The sequence below is a fragment of the Pleurodeles waltl genome, chromosome 11 (assembly GCF_031143425.1).
Source record: "Pleurodeles waltl isolate 20211129_DDA chromosome 11, aPleWal1.hap1.20221129, whole genome shotgun sequence".
In the NCBI taxonomy this organism is placed as follows: domain Eukaryota; kingdom Metazoa; phylum Chordata; class Amphibia; order Caudata; family Salamandridae; genus Pleurodeles; species Pleurodeles waltl.
This window is the reverse complement of record NC_090450.1, coordinates 967,373,821-967,398,098: the sequence shown is the minus strand read 5'-3', so window position 1 is coordinate 967,398,098 and position 24,278 is coordinate 967,373,821. Positions and strand designations below refer to the sequence as shown.

Sequence of the window (24,278 nt, the reverse complement as noted above, 5' to 3'; positions counted from 1 at the left end):
CTGTTATCTCTGCACCACTCAAATGTGGCTGCCTAGTAAATATAGATGAACGATGGTGGTTAATACCACTTCCTGGCACGTGCAAATATGTTCACCACTCCTCCTACACTTACTTTGCATGACATCTCCTTTTCATATGCCAGTCAGGGTTCATCGTGCACCGGCTTCACTGAGACTTGTTCACACAAAGACTCCCAAAAATGAAAGAACGACCTCTGTGGTCCAGTTGCTTTGTACCAGGTTACCACTGCAACAATGGGACACCAACCATACAGCTTCACCAGCAAACTCAAAGAATTTATCCAAATTTTCCATGTCAAGGTTCCCCACATGGGTCCGTCTGCTCCTTCTTCCGCTTGTCGCCAACATGAAAGAGTCACAGGCATCAGATTTCAAGGTAAGTAAAAGTTATTTCCAATAACGTTCAGGAGCGGACACAGATTATATTTATATAGCGCTTATTACACCTTATGAGACTTCAAAACATTTTTCGATGAATAGCATGATACTCCAGATCCCAAAGGATTAGTGATGGATTAGTGTACGGAAATGTGAGTTAATTTGAGTGGTCAACATGCAAGTCTGTTAGCTGGATTGAATCGGATAAAGGAGGAATAGAGGAAGGAAGAGTCTAGAAAGTGTTATTTGGATAATCAAAGTTGTAAGATCAGGTTCGGGATGAGTGAAAGAAGGGATGGAGGAGGAAAGATTATTGGAAGGGATTAGGGACATCAGAGTAGTAAAATGAGGTTTGGGATGGGTCTAATGGAGGAATACATGAGGTAAGATTTTTAAAAGGGTTATTTGGGTGATCATTGTAGTAAAATGATGTTTTGGTGAGCCAAGGAGGGATAGAGGACAGGAGAGTCTAGAGAGGGTTATTTTGGTTATCATAGTCGTAGAATAAAGTTTGGGATGAGTCAGAGAGTGGAGCTAGAGAGTACATTGAGAGAGGTATAGGATGAGCAAAGAGTAGTGCATTGGAGAGAGTCTTCTTTTTCTTCTACAGTAAGAGTAGAGTAATAAATATATGCATGCATAACTACATAAAAAGAATATGCATGTATAAGGAAGATAATATACCCTAATATAAGGTTGTAGTGTATAAACTCAGACTTTCAAGTAAAGCTGTACTTGAAGCTAATTTATTTGTATATTTTATAATTATTTTATTTTATATTAATTTCATATTTTCCTCAATATTTCAATAGTAAAGCACTTGTAGATAAAATACTTATGATATTTACATATTGTGATAGATAAAACAAAGACCCAAATAACTTTTCTGAAAACTATGCTGTGACCTATATACATGTTAAGCAAAAACATATATCCATATATATTTTTAACCATAAGTAATATTTATGTATGTTAATCAAACCTAAAGAATATTCCATGCCCTGCAACAGGAAAGCAACCAAACTACAATGAAACATCAAGATTTAGCAGTGTGGGTATCTAGACCTGTAAGGAAATGCCTTCCTTGGCATGGTTACCCACTGTCTTTTTGCCTTTTGTTGATGCCAGTTATGACTGAAAGTGTGCTGGGACCCTACTAAGCAGGCCCCAACACCAGTGTTCTTTCCCTAAACTGTACCTTTGTTCCCACAATTGCCACAGCCCTGGCACACAGATAAGTCCCTTGTAAATGGTACCCCTGGTACCAAGGTCCCTGTTGCCAGGGAAGGTCTCTAAGGGCTGCAGCATGTCTTATGCCACCCTGGGGACCCCTCACTCAGCACATGCACACTGCCTCACAACTTGTGTGTGCTGGTGGGGAGAAAATTACTAAGTCAACATAGTACTCCCCTCAGAATGCCATGCCCACAACCCACTGCCTGTGGCATAGGTAAGTCACCCCTCTAGCAGGCCTTACAGCCCTAAGGCAGGGCGCACTATACCACAGGTGAGGGCATATGTACATGAGCACTATGCCCCTACAGAGTCTAAGCAAAACCTTAGACATTGTAAGTGCAGGGTAGCCATAAGAGTATATGGTCTGGGAGTTTGTCAAACACGAACTCCACAGTTCCATAATGGCTACACTGAAATCTGGGAAGTTTGGTATCAAACTTCTCAGCACAATAAATGCACACTGATTCCAGTGTGGGATTTATTGTAAAATACACTCAGAGGGCATCTTAGAGATGCCCCTGAATACCAGTCCAACTCCTAGTGCTAGGCTGACCAGTTTCTGCCAGCCTGCCACAACCAGACGAGTTTCTGGCCACGTGGGGTGAGTGCCTTTGTCACTCTGTGCCCAGAAACAAAGCCTGTACTGGGTGGAGGTGCTTCTCACCTCCCCCTGCACGAACTGTTAACACCTGGCGGTGAGCCTCAAAGGCTCATGCCATTTGTTACAGCACCCCAGGGCCTCCCAGCTAGTGGAGATTCCGGCCACTGCCCTCACTTTTGGCGGCCAGCCTGGAGGAGATAATGAGGAAAACAAGAGGAGCCACCCACCAGTCAGGACAGCCCCTAAGGTGCCTTGAGCTGAGGTGACTCCTGCCTTTAGAAATCCTCCATCTTCAGATTGGAGGATTCCCCCAATAGGAATAGGGATGTGCTCCCCTCCCCTCAGGGAGGAGGCACAAAGGAGGTGTAGCCACCCTTCAGGACAGTAGCCATCGGCTACTGCCCCCTAGACCTAAACACCCCCCTAAATGTAGTATTTAGGGGTGACCCTGAACCCAGGAAATGAGATTACTGCAACCTGAAGAAAAAGAAGAAGGACTGCTGAACTGAAAGCCCCGCAGAGACGATGGAGACACCGACTGACTCGGCCCCAGCCCTACCGGCCTGTTTCCAGACTCAAAGAACCTGCACAGTGACGCAGCCGACAGGGACCAGCGACCTCTGAGGACTCAGAGGGCTGCCCTGACTCCAAAGGACCAAGAAACTCCCAAGAAACGTTGCACTGTTCAAAAACAGCAACAACTTTGCAACTTTTTAGCAACTTCCACAGAACTCTCTCTTCCCGCCGGAAGCGTGAGACTACTCATTCTGCACCCGACGCCCCCGGCTCGAGCTCCAGAGGACTAACACCGCAGCGAGGACTCCCATGCGACTACGACGACGTGAGTAACCTGAGTCAACCCCCCTGCACCGCCACAGCGACGCCACCAGAGAGGATCCAGAGACTCCCCCTGAACGCGACTGCCTGGTAACAAGGAACCCGACCCCTGGACCAAGCACTGCACCCGCAGCCCCCAGGACCGAGAGGAACCACCTTCCAGTGCAGGAGTGACCAGCAGGTGGCCCTGTTCTTAGCCCTGTTGGTGGCTGGCCCGAGAAGTCCCCCTGTGCCCTGCCTGCATCGCCTAAGTGACCCCTGGGTCCCTCCATTGCTTTCAATAGCAAACCCGACACCTACTTAGCACACTGCACCCGGCCGCCCCTGTGCCGCTGAGGGTGTGTTTTGTGTGCCTGTTTGTGTCCCCCCCAGTGCTCTACAAATACCCCCTGGTCTGCTCCCCAAGGACGCAGGTACTTACCTGCTAGCAGACTGGAACCGGAGCACCCCTGTTCTTCATAGGCACCCATGTGTTTTGGGCCCTCCTTTAACCTCTGCACCTGACCGGCCCTGTGTTGCTGGTGCGGTGACTTTAGGGTTGGCTTTAATCTCCAACGGTGGGCTGCCTGTGCCCAGGAGACTGACTGTGTAAGTGCTTTACTTACCTGAGAAACTTAACCAAACTTACCTCCCCAGGAACTGTTGATTTTTGCACTGTGTCCACTTTTAAAATAGCTTATTGCCATTTTAACTAAAACTGTGTGTACTACTGCTTTGAATCAAAGTTCCATACTTACATATGTGAAGTACCTTGCATGTTATGCACTTACCTCAAATCTTGAATCTTGTGGTTCTAAAAAAAATTAAGAAAAAATATTTTTCTATATAAAAACCATTGGCCTGGAGTTAAGTCTTTGAGTGTGTGTTTTCCTCATTTATTGCCTGTGTGTGTACAACAAATGCTTAACATTACCCTCTGATAAGCCTACTGCTCGACCACACTACCACAAAATAGAGCATTAGAGTTATCTAATTTTGCCACTATCAACCTCTAAGGGGAACTCTTGGACTCTGTGCACACTATCTCTCACTTTGAGATAGTATATACAGAGCCAACTTCCTACAGGACCCATTATTGGCCAGCACTCAAGGAAACCTACCAAATCCAGACATTTCTGAATATTAGAAACCTAGAGGAATCCAGGGTGGCGTGGTCTGCATGGCAGGCCCTGTAAAGGTCAAACTTTACTTGAATTACAGCTTTTCCTCACATTTTTGTGAGGGAAAGTTGTGGAATCTGCAGGATCGATAAAATTCCTACTCTGCTCTGACTTTGCGTTCCCAGGCAGGCTGGGAGCCTGTGCCTGCTTTCTCCAACGTGACAACACAGTGCCGGGTTGGAAAGAGCTCAGTGTGCTTGTGTGTTTGGCAGTCCTGAGATGGTCCGCCAAACACAAATGCGCACTTACAGGAGTGTACACCACTCCCCCTCCATCTCTGTCATCCCCCATGGCCCGCCACTTTAAAGATAAAATGATAATAAACATAATTTATTGTTGTTTTATTTTTTTAAGTTTTGCAGCAAATGATGCTGCTGCTGGCGTAGGCTTTGCTCCTCCACCATAGCAGAAGAGCTGCTGCTGCGGGTACAAGGATGTGGCCTTGCAGCCAGAACTGCCAACTACTGCAATAACGAACCAGGGGCCAGATGTAGCAAAGGGTTTTTACCCATTCTGTTTCTATGGGAAAAAGTGTTCGTACATATGGCCCCAGGTCCCAGGGCCCTGTTGGATCAACATCCTATGACTCTGGGCAAATCACTTGATCTCCCATGCCCCAAAATCCATCATAATTTGATATGGTGTAATGTAACTTGTGCTCCCATAAAGCTCCCCAATGCCCTTTGGTCGAGTTCCCACTATACAAAAGTTGAAATGGGAAAATAAAAGTTCAGGTACTCTTTTAGAGAGTACCTGCTTGTTTTTGAGAAGTGCCGGCACTCCCCAATTAAAAGTATTACTTTTTTCTTGAGAAGTGTAGGTACTTTCCCTCTCCAAATAAAAAAAGTGCTGGTACTCCGTATCGGACAGGACCGGCCCATTTAAAGCACTGTATAAAACTGAAAAAACAACTAAAATGGACAAAATCGAGCGCCAAGGAGACCATCTACTCGTTGAAGAACGGAGGTCCCGCCTCTTAACATTACTCATTCAGGAGCATGTAAATATAGCCCCGTCTTTCTGTGCGTTGATAGGTGCGCAGGCTTGTATTCCCGTCGGATACCTGCCCAGAGGAGATTCATTATTCATGAGTACGTGCGTGCGGGCCTTGCGACGCCCTCCGCTCGCTGATTGGCTGCCGGCAGTGTTTGGGCTGCAGAGGAGGCTGCGCCCGGCGCCATCTTGTTTTCTGGGCCGTAGAAGGCAGCGGTCTCTGGCTCAGTCTGGGCCCGCCCCCTGCTCACCAAGGCCGGGTTGCTTAGGTCGGATAGGAGCCTGCCCGCAAGGGCCCGGTGCTATGCTGTCGTGAAGCCGAAGCCTGTGCGCGGCGGACAGAGCAGGGCCCTAGCGCCGCCGCTGCCAAACCCCTAGAGGCCGGGGCCTGGCGCTCCGAGGGGCCCCCCTCCCGCAGGCGGAACACCTCGCGGAGCCCCCTCCTGCGCGGCGGGAGGATGCGCGGAGGATAAATGGTGGCCCCGGCGGACAGCGGCGCCTTCCTGCTTCTCCTGCTGCTGGTGCTGACCCTGACCGAGCCGCTGCGGCCAGGTGAGGATGGAGGGCGCTGTGGTGATGGGGGATGCACAGGGTCTAAGGGGGTGCACAGGGTCTAAGGGGGTGCACAGGGTCAGAGGGTGCATTGTGACCCCCTTTGTGGTCTGGGAGCTGGTGTGGGGCTTGGATTCATTGCACCTCTTTCAACCTGAGAGTGGGCTTATAAAAAGGCCTAGTGGTGCTGCTCTCCCAACACAACCTTGTGCAACCCACATTATGCATTGCATTCTGCAAACCTGCAAGAAACCGCTGGCACTGCACCCACGCTGTATACCCAGCACTGAGCCCTCCCTGCTCCGCTCTTAAATTGTGCACCATTCCTTTGGTTCTGGGCAAAGCATTCACCAATATGGTTTTGTTGAACTCTACGCGCCCCAATTCTGCACACAGACTCTTCCATTGCAACCTGTACCAGGTACGGATAATATACAATATAATGTTCTTGGGTCCCGTGGCCACCTGGAGTACTGTGCACTTCTGACATGCTCTTCCACACTGAGTCTGTTGCTACAACCACTGAACTAGACCCTTCCCACGCCTCTACATCTTGCGACCTCATTTTGAGATTCGTATGCAGCTTTCCATTACCATGGACTCCCACATTCCCAGTGTGATGCTGCAGAGTCTGAAACTCTTGTTTGACTGATGAGCCCAATCCTGATGTGGGTAGGCTTGGGATCTTTGTAAAAAGGGAGGGGGGGGGGTAGAATAGAATCCAAAGCTTCCTGTAAACCTTCCTTCCCTGACACCTTTTAGATGGGTTGCTACACCTCGAGGCATATTTGATGGCTTGGTAAGCTTCCAGAAAGCCGAGTGCCCCTATGATAGCCCCATGTGCGAAATCCAATCAGTGGACTACCCCTTACATATTCATCGTCTTCTGGATTAATGGATGCATGCATTAGCTGTATAACATATTTATTGAATTCCATATTAAACTCTGGTTGTGAGCAAAGTATTCACCTGCGTTAAGAAAACGGAACCACTACTGCAATAATAATATGTGAGCTGTGAAGCCAGCGCGACTGCTTCTTGAACAAGCCCCAGTGTTAACGCCAAGCTATTGAGAAGGATTATCTGCTGCTTCAACAACCTAATTTAACTAGCCTTAGAACTGTTATCTTTCCTCGAAATATAGCCATCCTTGAACGATAAGGGTGCCGTTATGGTACACTTACATTAAAAAAAAAAAAAAAACCTGAAGAGCGTAATTTGGCAGCGCGTTTCCTTACCCGCTGTTTTATTCAAGTGACGTGCTACACTAATCCACTAGTTATCAACCTCGTTGCTGCATTAGTATAATCCAACTGGCATAGTCCTTCCTCGTCATTGTGTGACACCTTCATGCCTTTCAAGTGATTGTCTAAAACTGTGTTTACTCGTTGGTTACACTGAGACAGAATGTAGGTAACGCGAAAAAATTGTTGACTATGCACTAGTGGGATTTGATGCTTGTGAACTGGCACGTGTTTCGAGATGTTTTTATATTACAAATACCAATTGTTTCATTGTCAAGGGTGAACGCGATTAATATTATGAAATCGGCGTTTGCTTTGATTTGGGGAGTGCTGATTTCACCAAGGTACTTACTGATTCTACCAAGGTGCCCGCACCACCATCGATAGAAAGTGCTCATTTAGTGTCAGTGGAGCAGATTACAAGCTTGCTGGAGCGTTTATTTTCACAGTACAGATTTCAAGTTAGTTGCACTTTTCCTCCGAATTAAGGACATTGGAGGGAAATGATTGCTCAACCCCGTATTATAATAAGTAGTATAATTGACTGTTGAAAGGTTAATGCATGTGTATTGTTGTGTTAATTGGATTTGTCACCCGAAGAGTATCCAGGCGCTAGAGTCTCAGAGTTCGTGACCTTACAGAGAACGTGTATTTTTGCTGCCTCGTTCCACTGTTGGGCCACAGTCTCCTCAGTGTCTTGCAATAATCTTCAGTTTAGGCTTTATGTGCATAACATAATGCAGCCCATGGCATCTGGTGGTTTAGTAGTGCTTCCCGGTACTTCTGACCCGAGGGCGCACGCTTCAGCATCACTTCGCATTATGAATGGCTGAGAAGTAAAAGGTTTTACCACCCCTTCATTGAGTCAGTAATGCAATTGAAGTCGGATCGTTTTCTGTCTTTGTGCTTTGACAGATGCATCAAGTATTGGGATGCACTTTTTATACGTTGTCTATACCTAAGGATATGAAAGTACCACTTCAGGGCTAATATTAAATGGGGGTTACTTAGGCAGAGGGTGCTCTGTTACAGTGGCACTTAATCAGCTCATTTTGAAAGACTACTTACACCGTATATTGCTTGACTACAGTAGGAAGCCTCTTTATTGACAAGTGATACTGTTTATTTCTCCTTCGATTTCATTGAGTAAATCTTTGTCTCCACTTTTTAGCCTTTAATCAGCGCGTTTGTGATTTTTTAGGATAGTTGTGTCTACATCGCCCATATCGCTTTAAGGGAGTGTGGATATGGAAATCTTGGTTGTTTGACCGGTAGCGCATCCAGTTTGTGTGTTATTTTATATTGAGGGTGTGCTGACTGTCTTGGACCCCGTGAGCCAGCATGCTTCTGGTGAGAGTTAATGTCTGTTATTTATTAATGAGCTATTCACAGCAGTACTACGATGTTCGGGGAATTCTGACCACACAAATCGTGAGGTTGGTGAACTTTTGTTTTTTTTGTGCTGTTTTTCACAAAAAGACCGGAGGCTATCATGCATGTTGGCAGCCCTCTAATACCACATTTGCTGCGGAGTCTGCAAGAGAAGGCATTTCTCTCTCTTGTCACTTTCTGCAGAACTCTCAGAATCGTAGAAAAGGTGAGAAATGCGTAAGTGCTTACTCACTTCCAACTCTGTAGAAAAGCATCCACTGCTAATGCACTTGGGTCTGGCACCTAACTGTTTGCCTGACACGTTGACCTGCTCACAAAGTGATCTATCGCCAGAGGACCCCATAACCAATCTGTGTTCATGACGTATTCCTGATTAGCGTTCCAATAGCTGACATCTTTAAAAAAATCTTGAATTCCAGTCTGCAGCTACATTTCCTTCTCGGGCAGATACTCCGCCCTCAAAATGTTTTTTTTTAAAAAATATATGTATCTTTTGCGAATTATGACAGTCCATAGGGCCTTGTGCCCCTAATTGTTTTATATAAGCTACTGCAGTAACATTGTCCATCTTCAATAGTACTGCATTGCCTTGCAAAGTTTTCTTGAAACTCATGAGAGCATAGAGTCCTGCAGTCAGCCCTAAACAGTTTGTGTTGCTATCTTTCCATGTGTGACCGCAATCCACCAGTTTCTTGGGCTGCCAGACACGCACCACAACCAGTTAGGCTTGCATCTGATTCCAGTACAAAATCTGGAGTAAAACCAAACATTGCTGTTCATTCCATGCGTTTACATTTTCTAATTCCATCTTTGCCTCGTGAACTAGATTTATCTTGTCCCATGCTATAAACCTGCTTGTAGAGCTCTTGCTTTTACCCTTTGTCGTGCTCGATAGTGTAACGGACCTGGGAAAACTGTTTGAATTGGAGAATAACAGCCCTATTAGTTGCACTAATTGCCTTAGGGTCAAAAAATCTATTTTCAGTACATATCGAATCCCCTTCCCTATCTTGTTCACCTTCTTCACTGGTAGCAAAACCACATTGATAATGTATATCATAAAACCTAAAAATTCCAAAGTGTGTGTTGGAGTCAAAACAGACTTTTCCTTGTTCACACTAAAACCTAGGCTTTCCAGTAATTCCTTCACCATATGCACTTCCTCGAGAGGCTGGTTCAAACATTGAGACCTTATCAAAATGTCATCTGGATAAATGGTCATCTGAATTCCCCCCCTCTCTCAGGTAAGCTACCACTGCCCTCATTACCTTGGTGAAAAACCATGGTGCTGAAGACAAACCAAATGGAAGGCCGAAAATCTGATCTGTTAGATCTAGCCAAATGAACTGACTGTAAGGCCGACTGCTTATTGCCATTAGTGTTGTAAAGTACGCATCTTTCAGATCCAATTTTACCAACCAGTCGACCTTCAATGACCTGTCCCTCAAAAGATGGATGCCCTCAATCTTGAAATGTCTGTATACTAGAAACTTGTTAAAGTCTCTCAAGTTTGTAACAGGTCTCCACCCCTTGTCCTTTTTCTCTACTAAGAATACTCTCCAAATCTTTGTCCTCCTTGTTCACTTCTACAATTGCACCTTTCTTTAACATACTTTTTATCTCTTCCTCCAGAACGCTCTGTTGATCTGTGCTCAAAACCAATTCTGTTGGAAAGTCGTCCTGAAAGGGCATTTCCGTAAACTCTGTTTGAAACACTTAATCGTCTCCAATACTCAAGGCTCTTGTGTTTATATTTTTCCTTATTTTTGCAGAATATTTTGGTCAACCACCTACTCTTCCTTGGAAGGAAGAACTCTCTGTACTCGCCTGGAATCCAGAAAACCCCTGTGTGTGGGTCTTATTCTCTCTTTCTCATTGAAAGCGTCCTCTCTGAGGATAGAATGATGCTTCACCGGCTTGGTAACATCTTCTGTTTCCTCTTTGCCTTTCCCCTTCTGACAGCCCTGCCCAAAACGCCCTCTCTAAACACTCTTCCCATATTATTTTGAGTCCTGTCTTCGGCAAAGAAGGTGGCAGCATACTTTCCTAGGCTCTTGACCATGTCCCATCCAAACAATAATCCCTTTGGATTTTCACTACTTTCTTTCCCCACTTAGTCACCTAACTTAAGGCTGATTTTCTTCACTCTTGCTTCTGTCCTTTCTGCGTTTAAGGCCTGCTTTAGCGTTGCCAAAAAAACAAGCGCTCTTTGGCTCCAAACTCTTAACAGGTCCAACGAAAGTCCCTTTACATATACCTCCTCAGTCATATCTACTGTTTGTGCCAGTGTACCACCCACATCCAGGAGCATATCCTGCCACTGTTTTAACAATCTACCTAGTCTTTCTGGGGATCTCTGCCCGTTTTAAATAGAAAAGTGATCAACTCAGGATCCAAATTTTGGGTGAGGCAGACCATATCGATAACAGGCCTCGAACATTCTGCTTTTAATACATTCCTGACCTCCTTTCTGTAGAATATTTCTAATCCATTTCTTAATGAAATTGCCCACATGCTTAAACAGCCACCATTCTGCAATCCTTGTATGCTTTTTTTTTTATAGGATGAAAACATCTCTTCACCGAAAGGAATTTTAATACTAGTCTTTGATGTGGAGGGGCTGACTTCCTTTCCAGAGGATCATCAACTTGTGAGGACCCTCACAAGACCTCTGCAACTCCCTCGTCACCTTCTTCCATCGCAAGATCACCGACCTCCACAACAGCTTCGGACACCAGACCCAACCAAGCATCACCGAACCCACACCCCCGGCCATCACCCTCAACGCCAGGACCTACATCAACACTGAAGAAACCAAAACTACCATGAACTCTATCCACTCCGGCGCCCCATCGGACCCGTGCCCTCACTTCATCTTCAATAAAGCCAACAACATCATCGCCCGCACCTCCAGGCCGTCATCAACTCTTCATTTTCTTCTGCTACCTTCCCCGAAAGCTGGAAACACGTCGAAGTCAACGCCCTACTAAAGAAAACCTACGGCTGACCCAAGTGACCTGAAAAACTTCCGCCCCATCTCGCTCCTCCCCTTCCCTGCCAAGGTAATAGAGAAGACCGTCAACAGCTTACCAACTTCCTGGAAGACAACAACCTTCTCGACCCTTCACAAACCGGATTCCGAACCAACCACAGCACTGAAACCGCCCTCATCTCAGTCACAGACGACATCAGAACCCTGATGGACAATGGTAAAACAGACGCCCTCATCGTCCTCAACCTCTCGGCTGCCTTCAACACCGTCTGTCACCGCACCCTAATAACCCGCCTCCGCTCCCCCGGGATCCAAGGCCGGGCCCTGGACTGGATCGCCTCCTTCCTCTCAAACCGCTCTCAAAGAGTTTACCTCCCACCTTTTCGCTCAGACCCCACAGAGATCATCTGCGGTGTACCTCAAGGCTCATTGCTCAGCCTGACACTCTTCAATGTCTACATGAGCCCCCTCGCTGACATCGTACGCAAGCACAACATCATCATCATCATCACCTCCTACGCCGACGACACCCAACTTATACTCTCCCTCACCAAGGACCCCGCCAGCGCTCAGACCAACCTACAAGATGGCATGAAGGACGTCGCAGATTGGATGAGGCTCAGCCGCCTAAAGCTGAACTCTGACAAAACGGAAGTCCTCATCCTCGGCAACACCCCGACCGCATGGGACGACTCCTGGTGGCCCACGGCCCTTGGCACCGCACCGACCCCCTCAGACCACGCCCGCAACCTCGGCTTCATCTTGGACCCTCTTCTCACCATGACCAAACAACTCAACGGCGTGTCCTCCGCCTGCTTCCTCACCCTCCGCATGCTCCGCAAGATCTTCCGCTGGATCCCCGCCGACACCAGAAAAACCGTGACCCACGCCCTCGTCACGAGCCGCCTGGACTACAGCAACACCCTCTATGCTGGGACCACCGCTAAACTCCAAAAACGCCTGCAACGTATTCAAAACGCCTCTGCCTGCCTCATCCTCGACGTACCCAGCAACAGCCACATCTCCGCACACCTGAGACACCTGCATTGGCTCCCAGTCAGCAAAAGGATCACCTTCCGACTTCTCACCCACGCACACAAAGCCCTCCACAACAAGGGACCGGAATACCCCAACCGTCGCCTCAGCTTCTATGCCCCCACCCGTCTCCTCCGTTCCTCTGGCCTCGCGCTCGCTGCCGTCCCTCGCATCTGCCGCTCCACGGCGGGTGGGAGGTCCTTCTCCTTCCTGGCAGCCAAGACCTGGAACACCCTCCCCACCAGCCTCAGGACCACCCAGGACCACTCTGCATTCCAGAGACTCCTCAAGACCTGGCTTTTCGAGCAGCAGTAACCCCCTCCCCCCCCCCCCCCCCCCTTTCCCCCTAGCGCCTTGAGACCCGCACGGGTGAGTAGCGTGCTTGATAAATGTTAATGATTTGATTTGATCAACTTCATCATTCTCTTGCTGGCCATCCAAGACATACTCATCAACAAACTCCTCATCCCCTTTTTATATGTTCATCCTCCAAAAACTGATCTCCTGAGTTTAAAGTCCTTGTGTGCCACTTAGGGCAACTTTGTCTTATGTGCCGCACAGGACACTGTTCTTACTTGATTGCGTGCCGCTTAGGGCCACTCTTTCCTTTAAGATGCTAAGACCTACAACTCCTTTTAGCGTATATGCCCTTGTTCTGTAGGCTTAGTCTTCCATTTCTTTTCACCATTATCAGATTCTCCTTCTGATAAGGTCCACCACTCATTATCTGAACCTACTTTCTTTTTTCTTTTCTCCATGACCTCCTGAATACAACTTCTCATTTCATGTTTTAATTTCTTAATTAAACTTCCCCTCAGGTATCTAAAGGTCTCGATTAAATCTTTTACTTTCTCAGGCATATTTGTCTAGTCCCATTATTAGTATTCTGATCAATAATTATTTTTCAGTTGCATTTCTTAATCTACTGTCTTCTACTCAAGAACACAACTGCAAGAACCTCCTACCTCCATCTGAACTCAGATGCTGTTATTGTAGCTGTCACCTGATAGAATACAACGTAACAGCTTCTAAAAATAAATTTTAAAAAAACGACATATTATCTATTTTTATTATTGGGCACAGCCCATCCAAAATGGCTGCCCAGTGTTGCTTGGATTTGACTAAAATGCTGTTGCCTAGTATGTTCCTCTAATTCCAAGAGCTCTGCCGACCGCTCCAGAACAGCTGACTCCTGAATGGCAGGCTTATGAACTGCAGGCTGTACCATGTGCAACTGTCTCACAGAACCCTCCCACCCCCCCATTTTTAAGCTTACCAGCGCAGAGTGCACTGATGGCTCGCAATGAGGCCCTTGCGGCTCCCAGGAGAGACACGCTCATCGCGCTAAGGGCAGTGCGGCTCCCATGAAATATGTGCCTTTCAGGAGTCACGCACCAGCTCACTTGCCGCTACACCAGCCAACCCGCAGGCACCCAAAACGTTAAAGTAAGCATACAAATTAACTTTTAAGCAGTGTGAATCATACACATTTAGGATAATTCGTTATATTCGTATAACCTCATTTAGTCTCAACTTCGGCACATAGTATTTAACCTAATTTCAAAAAAGTTTTTACCGACTTCAAAACTGGTGATAACTAAAGATAGAGTACATATCTAACTTGTTTCTGTAAACTAGAAACCATTAACTACAAAGTCTGACACTTTGACAAGTATTATATTGTATATAAATGTGTTACTTATCTCAATGAGGAGCAGCATTTAAAAGATGGTCCGTGAAGGGACCATTTATATATAGAAGAAGGTTCTAGTTCTGGATTGTTAATGTTTTATGATGTAATGTGTTAAAGTGCTGCATGGAGTAACATTAAAAGGATTAATGCATGATGATAGCCTCCTGTCTTGCAATGAAATTATGAAACATATTTGCGCATGGTCTTTCAAGGCTAAATAAACAGGCAGTGTTGTAGTGTTACCTAGCGTTGAGAGTATTTAGGTATCCACATCTTATTGTCTTTAGCATTTGAAGATCATTTTTTCACAAGATCTCTTTAGAGCTTAAAACATTGGGCATTCCATTCCACTGTGGGGTTTGGTTTTCTTGATAGATTTAGAAGGGATCTCTCTCATTTGTGGACAGTATTGCTGTATTGTATGTTTAGGGCGTCTGTTTTATTATTCAGATTTTAAAGGACCAGATGCTGAAACATTGTAGATTGGTCATTGTCAGTGTAGTATTACAACTTTCTTGAGCTTGCTAATTCATTGGAGGTAATTTGTTTGCAGCTGTGCACCGTGTGATTGGCACGGATATGTGACCAGTCATAATATGCTAGTTAGGTAATAGGGTGTATTTCATCGCACATTCTGACTAACTTTGGCTGCTGTCATGAGAGCAGTAATATGCATACTTCTTAGCGGTGGGTACCAGGGTCGACAGTGGGAACAATTGGTTGTGTGTGGAAGAACATGTGTATGTTGCAGCTGCTTTGAGTTTCTTTTCAGAGATGAGCTTTCCAGGTTTTGCAGAAGTGACCATGTTGACAGGCTGGTGTCATGCAGGACAAGCGTTTACCTCTTGCTTTGCTAAGGTATCACTCGCCCTGTGATGGTTGTCAGAGGCAAATAGGTTTGAAGGTTATATGTAGGACATAGACGTTTACAACGTTCTCCATGGGCGGCCAATGAATGGATAATTGTAATGGCTTAATATGATTGAATTTATTATCTGAGAACAGTTGAGCTGCCAAGAGGAGAACCCTTTGGAGGGTGAGATAGAACAGACCAGGACAGCATAGCAAGCCGTGCCTTGCTTAGTCCTCATGTGACTGGACCCCAGAATTTTTTTTCCCGTGCCCATCTTGTAAATGTCCTTGGTGGTGTAAGTAGAAGGAATTAATTTTCAATGAGTCAACTTGAGGGAGAGCGGTTTGTTGATCAGTCACGTTATTTTGCATGCTTTAAGGAATACAGGGAGTGCAGAATTATTAGGCAAGTTGTATTTTTGAGGATTAATTTTATTTTTGAACAACAACCATGTTCTTAATGAACCCAAAAAACTCATTAATATCAAAGCTGAATATTTTTGGAAGTAGTTTTTAGTTTGTTTTTAGTTTTAGCTATGTTAGGGGGATATCTGTGTGTGCAGGTGACTATTACTGTGCATAATTATTAGGCAACTTAACAAAAAAAAATATATACCCATTTCAATGATTTATTATTACCAGTGAAACCAATATAACATCTCAACATTCACAAATATACATTTCTAACATACAAAAACAAATCAGTGACCAATATAGCCACCTTTCTTTGCAAGGACACTCAAAAGCCTGCCATCCATGGATTCTGTCAGTGTTTTGATCTGTTCACCATCAACATTGCGTGCAGCAGCAACCACAGCCTCCCAGACACTGTTCAGAGAGGTGTACTGTTTTCCCTCCTTGTAAATCTCACATTTGATGATGGACCACAGGTTCTCAATGGGGTTCAGATCAGGTGAACAAGGAGGCCATGTCATTAGATTTCCTTCTTTTATACCCTTTTTTGCCAGCCACGCTGTGGAGTACTTGGACGCGTGTGATGGAGCATTGTCCTGCATGAAAATCATGTTTTTCTTGAAGGATGCAGACTTCTTCCTGTACCACTGCTTGAAGAAGGTGTCTTCCAGGAACTGGCAGTAGGACTGGGAGTTGAGCTTGACTCCATCCTCAACCCGAAAAGGCCCCACAAGCTCATCTTTGATGATACCAGCCCAAACCAGTACTCCACCTCCACCTTGCTGGCGTCTGAGTCGGACTGGAGCTCTCTGCCCTTTACCAATCCAGCCACGGGCCCATCCATCTGGCCCATCAAGACTCACTCTCATTTCATCAGTCCATAAAACCTTAGAAAAATCAGTCTTGAGATATTTCTTGGCCCAGTCTTGACGTTTCAGCTTGTGTGTCTTGTTCAGTGGTGGTCGTCTTTCAGCCTTTCTTACCTTGGCCATGTCTCTGAGTATTGCACACCTTGTGCTTTTGGGCACTCCAGTGATGTTGCAGCTCTGAAATATGGCCAAACTGGTGGCAAGTGGCATCGTGGCAGCTGCACGCTTGACTTTTCTCAGTTCATGGGCAGTTATTTTGCGCCTTGGTTTTTCCACACGCTTCTTGCGACCCTGTTGACTATTTTGAATGAAATGCTTGATTGTTCGATGATCACGCTTCAGAAGCTTTGCAATTTTAAGAGTGCTGCATCCCTCTGCAAGATATCTCACTATTTTTGACTTTTCTGAGCCTGTCAAGTCCTTCTTTTGACCCATTTTGCCAAAGGAAAGGAAGTTGCCTAATAATTATGCACACCTGATATAGGGTGTTGATGTCATTAGACCACACCCCTTCTCATTACAGAGATGCACATCACCTAATATGCTTAATTGGTAGTAGGCTTTCGAGCCTATAGAGCTTGGAGTAAGACAACATGCATAAAGAGGATGATGTGGTCAAAATACTAATTTGCCTAATAATTCTGCACTCCCTGTATGTTTAATTACTATGCACTAAAGTATCTGACATCCAAGATTTGTTCTTTCACGTCGATCTTGGAGAGTAAATATTTTATATGTTTGTAATCTTCTGAAATTGCATAAATGCTAATTTTCCTGTACCAACATGATGCTTGACAACCCCCCCTGTCCCCCCGAATACAGTTTTTGCCTTAACCCAAGAGCCCTCTCTCTATGCTTGCAAGTAAAATTGGTGATGCTTCACCCTTTTCTTCTCTATACTCTTCTGCTCTCTAATTCTGGAATTGATATGACTGAGGTGCTGGAAGGAGTCTTCTAGAGCTTCTAAAAGTATACAGGGCTTGGCATCCTAAGTGATAACTACCTGCTTGAGATCTCAATCAACTCTAAGGGCATCTGCTCCCTTCTAGTGAAATTTCTTCACAGCAAAAAAAGTTTCATGAAGCAGACTTGATAGTGCCCATTTGTGGTGCAAAAAATGCACCAAGTGACTGTACTTCTTACAGCAGTACCTTCTATTCCCAGTATTTCTTTTTGCTGATGGCATTCTTCGTTGTTTTTATTTCTCTAAGTGGAGAGCTAGCTCTGAGGTAGCTGTCTCACTGGTTTCCAGATTTTTTGGAAGGTGTATTGACATCTTCAAGATAGGTCGCCTTATGATGAAGCTGATCATCAATTGCCTATTGAAGGATGGTTATTCAATACTGTACTGAGGTTAGGATTCACAGTGGCTCACCAGGAGGTCTGAACCAGTTAAGGCATTATGTTGTCCGTGAATCACTCAACGTGTTGAGGAGGATATCAGTTTGCAAACCACAATAAAATCCACAACAATTTCTTAGTGTTATAATTTTATGTGCAATTAAAATATTTCTACCAATCCTTAATACATTTATTTTTTTTACACAGAAATGTTGCAGTCTATACACTAATGTAGCACTAAAGGGTATTATTATAACAAAAACATATTAAAAAGGCAGTGGAGCTCTGTATAGATCCAAAGCCAATCATACAATGAGCGTCTCATTGGGGAGGTAGCTTGTTACTGGAAATTTACTGCATTGTGATGTTGTTTTCTTTAAAGAGGCTTGTCTTCACTGGAAGACCAACAGATAAAATTGTGACGAGTTAAAAATGCAGTAAAAGAAGGATTATGCACTGTCCTGTGACTCAGTCTGTAGCTTCGTTTAATTATTTTGACCCCTAAATTACTATTAATACGATCTGGGCAAAGCTATATTCCCTTAATACTAGTTCAGCATCTAAATACAGATGTTAGCAGTGGTCCTGGTTTTAGTTGGAGTTCTGTGCTTTTTGACCCAGAGTGTGGGCCAAATATTTTAGGTTTCTGAATTTAGCTAGGAGTGGGGCCTTTAGTAAGGTATATAAAGTACCAAATGATTTGGGGGGGAAAAACCTCTGTTGAAAATGACCCCCCCCCCCCCCCTGGAATTTGAGCACCACCGCCCTGTCTCCCTTCCTGAGGAAACCAGAGAGGATGAGTAATCTCCAACTGGTTCCCCACCCTTCTCTTTCAGAGAAATGACCTCTGTGCTTTATCTCCTCAGCTTTAAGAGCTATCAGTTGATTTCTAGCCTGTTATTGGTTTTCATGCAATTGATTATCTAAAACCATGCAGTATTGTTGCAGTGGATTGTTAAGTACACAAATATGCTTAATCTGAAGCAGGACTGACTGGCAGTGGAGGCGGGCTGTTAAGGAAATGACCTAATTATGCCAGAACATTGTCTTTGCCGTTCTGGATAGTGGTTGGAGCAGAAGCCATGGTTGCTTTGACCAGGAGTACTAGTACTGTCGGGCAGTACGATGGGGCGTGTAGCCTGCAGAGATCAGATCACATCCAGAGCACTCCTGCCCATGGGGAGTAGTAAAACAAAAAACAATAAGTTCGATGGCATCTGTCGCTGTAGATACGCATGTTTTGCATAGCTCGCTATCTGGTGTTGGGCCGGAGTATTACAAGTTGTTTTTCTTCGAAGAAGTCTTTCGAGTCACGGGACCGAGTGACTCCTCCTTTTGTCTCCATTGCGCATGGGCGTCGACTCCATCTTCGATTGTTTTTTTTCCGCCATTGGGTTCGGACGTGTTCCTGTCACTCCGAGTTTCGGAACGGAAAGATAGCTAATTTCTGAAGATTTTCGTCGGTATTGTTGCGTTCGGGATCGGCGTAGTTAGATTCAACACCGCGTCTAAGATCGAAGAGCTCCGGTTCCCTTCGGGGTAATTTTTTCGATTCCCCCGTCGGGGCCTGGTCGGCCCGACCGCGTGCAGAAGAACGCCGATGGAACGGACCCCGTTCCGTTTCTGTCCCAAATGCCACAATAAATACCCCTATACAGACCAACACTTGGTCTGCAACCTGTGCCTGTCACCTGAGCACAGTGAAGACACCTGCGAGGCCTGTCGTGCGTTCCGGTCCCGAAAAACACTCCGAGACCGTCGAGCCAGAAGACTTCAGATGGCGTCCGCGCCGACAGCCCACCGGGAGTTCGAGGAACAAGAAGAGGAGGGAACCTTTTCGATCCAAGAATCGGACTCCGAAGGATTCGACGATACACAAACTGTGAGTAAGACGTCGAAAACCACTCAGAAGAAGATTTACAAGGCCCAGGGGACGCCACTGCCACCAGGCCATGGCTCGACCCATAAATTCGGTGACCGACCGTCGGCACCGAAAAAGGCCCAAACAGTGCCGAGATCGTCCGACTCCGGTCGAGACACCGGCACACAGCCTTCTCGGGACCGAGAAAGTGCTGGAGACAAGCATCGACACCGAGATACCGGTGTAGACACGGCTCGACGCCGAGACAGCGGCACCGAAGAAGATAGACGCCGAGAGGTTTCGGCCCCGAAAAAGAAAAAAGTCACCTCGGAGCCGAAAAAAGATGCAGACAGGGTTTCGGTGCCAAAACAAACTGCAACCGACCCAGTTTCAGGCTCTTATACAGAAGAGCACTCGCTAACCTCCCAAATGCAAAAGCATAGGTTTGAGGAAGAGCTACACTCAACTGATGTAGACCATACGCAAAAGCGTATTTTCATACAGCAGGGGACAGGAAAAATAAGCACCCTTCCCCCTATTAGAAGAAAGAGAAGATTGGAGTTCCAAACTGAACAAACACCACAAACAAAAGTGGTGAAAAAAGTTACCCCACCACCCTGTCCTCCACCTGTGATTAACGTCTCACCAGCACAAACTCCATCACATTCCCCAGCTCACACCACCATGAGCCAGGGTGACCAAGACGCATGGGACTTATACGACGCCCCAGTGTCAGATAACAGTCCGGAGGCATACACTACGAAGCCATCTCCACCAGAGGACAGCACTGCGTATTCTCAAGTGGTGGCTAGAGCAGCACAATTTCACAATGTAAGCCTCCACTCAGAACAGGTCGAGGATGACTTTTTATTCAACACACTCTCCTCCACCCACAGCTCCTACCAAAGCCTGCCTATGCTCCCTGGTATGCTCCGGCACGCAAAAGAAATCTTTAAGGAGCCAGTCAAAAGTAGGGCAATCACACCAAGAGTGGAAAAAAAGTATAAGGCGCCTCCTACAGACCCGGCTTTCATCACTACACAGCTGCCACCAGACTCTGTCGTTGTAGGAGCAGCTAGGAAAAGGGCCAACTCCCACACATCTGGAGATGCACCACCCCCAGATAAAGAAAGCCGCAAGTTCGATGCAGCTGGTAAGAGAGTCGCAGCACAAGCTGCAAACCAGTGGAGCATCGCTAACTCCCAGGCACTACTTGCGCACTATGACAGAGCCCATTGGGATGAGATGCAACATCTCATTGACCATCTGCCCAAGGACCTACAAAATAGGGCAAAACAAGTGGTTGAGGAGGGACAGACCATTTCCAACAACCAAATCCGCTCCTCCATGGACGCTGCAGATACAGCTGCATGGACAATTAATACATCTGTAACTATCAGAAGGCATGCATGGCTCCGAACGTCTGGATTTAAACCAGAGATTCAGCAAGCAGTTCTCAATATGCCTTTTAACGAAAAAGAACTGTTCGGTCCAGAAGTGGACACAGCGATTGAGAAACTCAAAAAAGACACGGACACTGCTAAAGCCATGGGTGCACTCTACTCCCCGCAGAGCAGAGGGAATTACAGCACATTCCGTAAAACACCCTTTAGAGGGGGGTTTCGGGGTCAGAGCACACAAGCCAGCACCTCACAGGCAACACCGTCCAGTTACCAGGGACAGTACAGAGGAGGTTTTCGGGGACAATATAGAGGAGGGCAATTCCCTAGGAATAGAGGAAAATTTCAAAGCCCCAAAACCCCTACTACTAAGCAGTGACTCACATGTCACTTACCCCCTCCACACAACACCAGTGGGGGGAAGAATAAGTCATTATTACAAAGCATGGGAGAAAATCACTACAGACACTTGGGTTCTAGCAATTATCCAACATGGTTATTGCATAGAATTTCTACAATTCCCTCCAAACATACCACCAAAAGCACAAAATTTGACAAAACATCATTCCAATCTCCTGGAGATAGAAGTGCAGGCACTATTGCAAAAGAATGCAATCGAATTAGTGCCAAACACACAAATAAACACAGGAGTTTACTCACTGTACTTTCTGATACCAAAGAAGGACAAAACGCTGAGACCAATCCTAGACCTCAGAATAGTGAACACATTCATCAAATCAGACCACTTTCACATGGTCACACTACAAGAAGTATTACCATTGCTAAAACTACACGACTACATGACAACTTTAGACCTCAAGGACGCGTATTTCCATATACCAATACACCCATCGCACAGGAAATACCTAAGGTTTGTATTCAAAGGAATACATTACCAATTCAAGGTACTGCCTTTCGGATTAACAACCGCACCAAGAGTCTTTACCAAATGTCTAGCGGTAGTCGCTGCACACATCAGAAGGCAGCAAATACATGTGTTCCCATATCTAGACGACTGGCTAATCAAGGCCCATTCGTTAATAGAGTGCTCAAATCACACAAATCAGATCATACAAACCCTCTTCAAACTAGGGTTCACCGTCAACTTCACGAAATCCAACATTCTGCCGTGCAAGGTACAACAATACCTAGGAGCCATAATAGACACAACAAAAGGAGTAGCCACTCCAAGTCCCCAAAGAATTCAAAATTTCAACACCATCATACAACGCTTGTATCCAACACAAAAGACACAAGCAAAGATGATATTACAACTCCTAGGCATGATGTCTTCATGCATAGCCATTGTCCCAAACGCAAGACTGCACATGAGGCCCTTACAACAGTGCCTAGCATCACAGTGGTCTCAAGCACAGGGTCATCTTCTAGATCTGGTGTTAATAGACCGCCAAACTTACCTCTCGCTTCTGTGGTGGAACAACATAAATTTAAACAAAGGGCGGCCTTTCCAAGACCCAGTGCCACAATACGTAATAACAACAGATGCTTCCATGACAGGGTGGGGAGCACACCTCGATCAACACAGCATACAAGGACAATGGAACGTACATCAAACAAAACTGCATATAAATCACCTAGAACTTCTAGCAGTTTTTCAAGCACTAAAAGCTTTCCAACCAATAATAGTTCACAAATACATTCTCGTCAAGACAGACATGACAACAATGTATTATCTAAACAAGCAAGGGGGGACGCACTCCACGCAGTTAAGCCTGCTAGCACAAAAAATTTGGCGTTGGGCAATTCACAACCAAATTCGCCTAATAGCACAATTTATACCAGGGATCCAAAATCAACTCGCAGACAACCTCTCTCGAGATCACCAACAGGTCCACGAATGGGAAATTCACCCCCAAATTCTGAACACCTATTTCAAACTCTGGGGAACACCTCAAATAGACTTGTTTGCGACGAAGTAGAACGCAAAATGCCAAAACTTCGCATCCAGATACCCACACAAACAGTCCCAAGGCAATGCCCTATGGATGAACTGGTCAGGGATATTTGCTTACGCTTTTCCTCCTCTCCCTCTCCTTCCTTACCTGGTAAACAAACTCAGTCAAAACAAACTCAAACTCATATTAATAGCACCAACTTGGGCAAGGCAACCCTGGTACACAACGCTGCTAGACCTATCAGTAGTACCCTACATCAAATTGCCCAACAGGCCAGATCTGTTGACACAACACAACCAAAAGATCAGACACCCAGATCCAGCATCGCTGAATCTAGCAATCTGGCTCCTGAAATCCTAGAATTCGGGCACTTACAACTTACCCAAGAATGTATGGAAGTCATAAAGCAAGCCAGAAGGCCATCCACCAGGCACTGCTATGCAAGTAAATGGAAGAGGTTTGTTTGCTACTGCCATATTAATCAAATACAACCATTACACACAACTCCAGAACATGTAGTGGGTTACTTGCTTCACTTACAAAAATCTAACCTGGCTTTCTCTTCCATTAAAATACACCTTGCAGCAATATCTGCATACCTGCAGACTACCTATTCAACTTCCCTATATAAGATACCAGTCATTAAAGCATTCATGGAGGGCCTTAGGAGAATTATACCACCAAGAACACCACCTGTTCCTTCATGGAACCTAAATGTTGTCCTAACTAGACTTATGGGTCCACCTTTTGAACCCATGCACTCCTGCGAAATACAGTTCCTAACCTGGAAGGTTGCATTTCTCATCGCCATTACTTCCCTAAGAAGAGTAAGCGAGATTCAGGCGTTTACAATACAAGAACCTTTTATACAACTACACAAGAATAAGGTCGTCCTAAGGACTAATCCTAAATTTTTGCCAAAGGTTATTTCACCGTTCCATCTAAATCAAACAGTGGAACTTCCAGTGTTCTTTCCACAGCCAGATACCGTAGCTGAAAGGGCACTACATACATTAGATGTCAAAAGAGCATTAATGTATTACATTGACAGAACAAAGAACATCAGAAAGACTAAACTATTTATTGCATTTCAAAAACCTCATGCAGGAAACCCAATATCAAAACAAGGTATAGCCAGATGGATAGTTAAATGCATCCAAATCTGCTACCTTAAAGCTAAACGACAGCTGCCCATTACACCAAGGGCACACTCAACCAGAAAGAAAGGTGCTACCATGGCCTTTCTAGGAAACATCCCAATGCATGAAATATGTAAGGCAGCCACATGGTCTACGCCTCACACATTCACCAAGCACTACTGTGTAGACGTGTTATCCGCACAACAAGCCACAGTAGGTCAAGCCGTATTAAGAACATTATTTCAAACTACTTCCACTCCTACAGGCTGAGCCACCGCTTTTGGGGAGATAACTGCTTACTAGTCTATGCAAAACATGCGTATCTACAGCGACAGATGCCATCGAACTGAAA

General features: G+C 45.5%; 1 protein-coding gene across 4 annotated transcripts in view; it reads left to right on the top strand.

Annotated features, from left to right (window-relative positions):
- Positions 1-5,376: 5,376 nt before the first annotated feature.
- The window catches only part of DGCR2 (DiGeorge syndrome critical region gene 2), a 213,046-nt gene continuing 194,144 nt past the window's right edge, over positions 5,377-24,278 (top strand). For 2 of the 4 annotated variants that reach the window (XM_069215196.1, XM_069215194.1), the window contains exon 1: positions 5,377-5,778. In XM_069215196.1, coding sequence (XP_069071297.1) covers positions 5,700-5,778 — 79 coding nt within the window. In that variant the 5' untranslated portion in view covers positions 5,377-5,699. The remainder of the gene's footprint in view (positions 5,779-24,278) is intronic. The other 2 variants (XM_069215195.1, XM_069215193.1) reach the window with 1 other exon arrangement.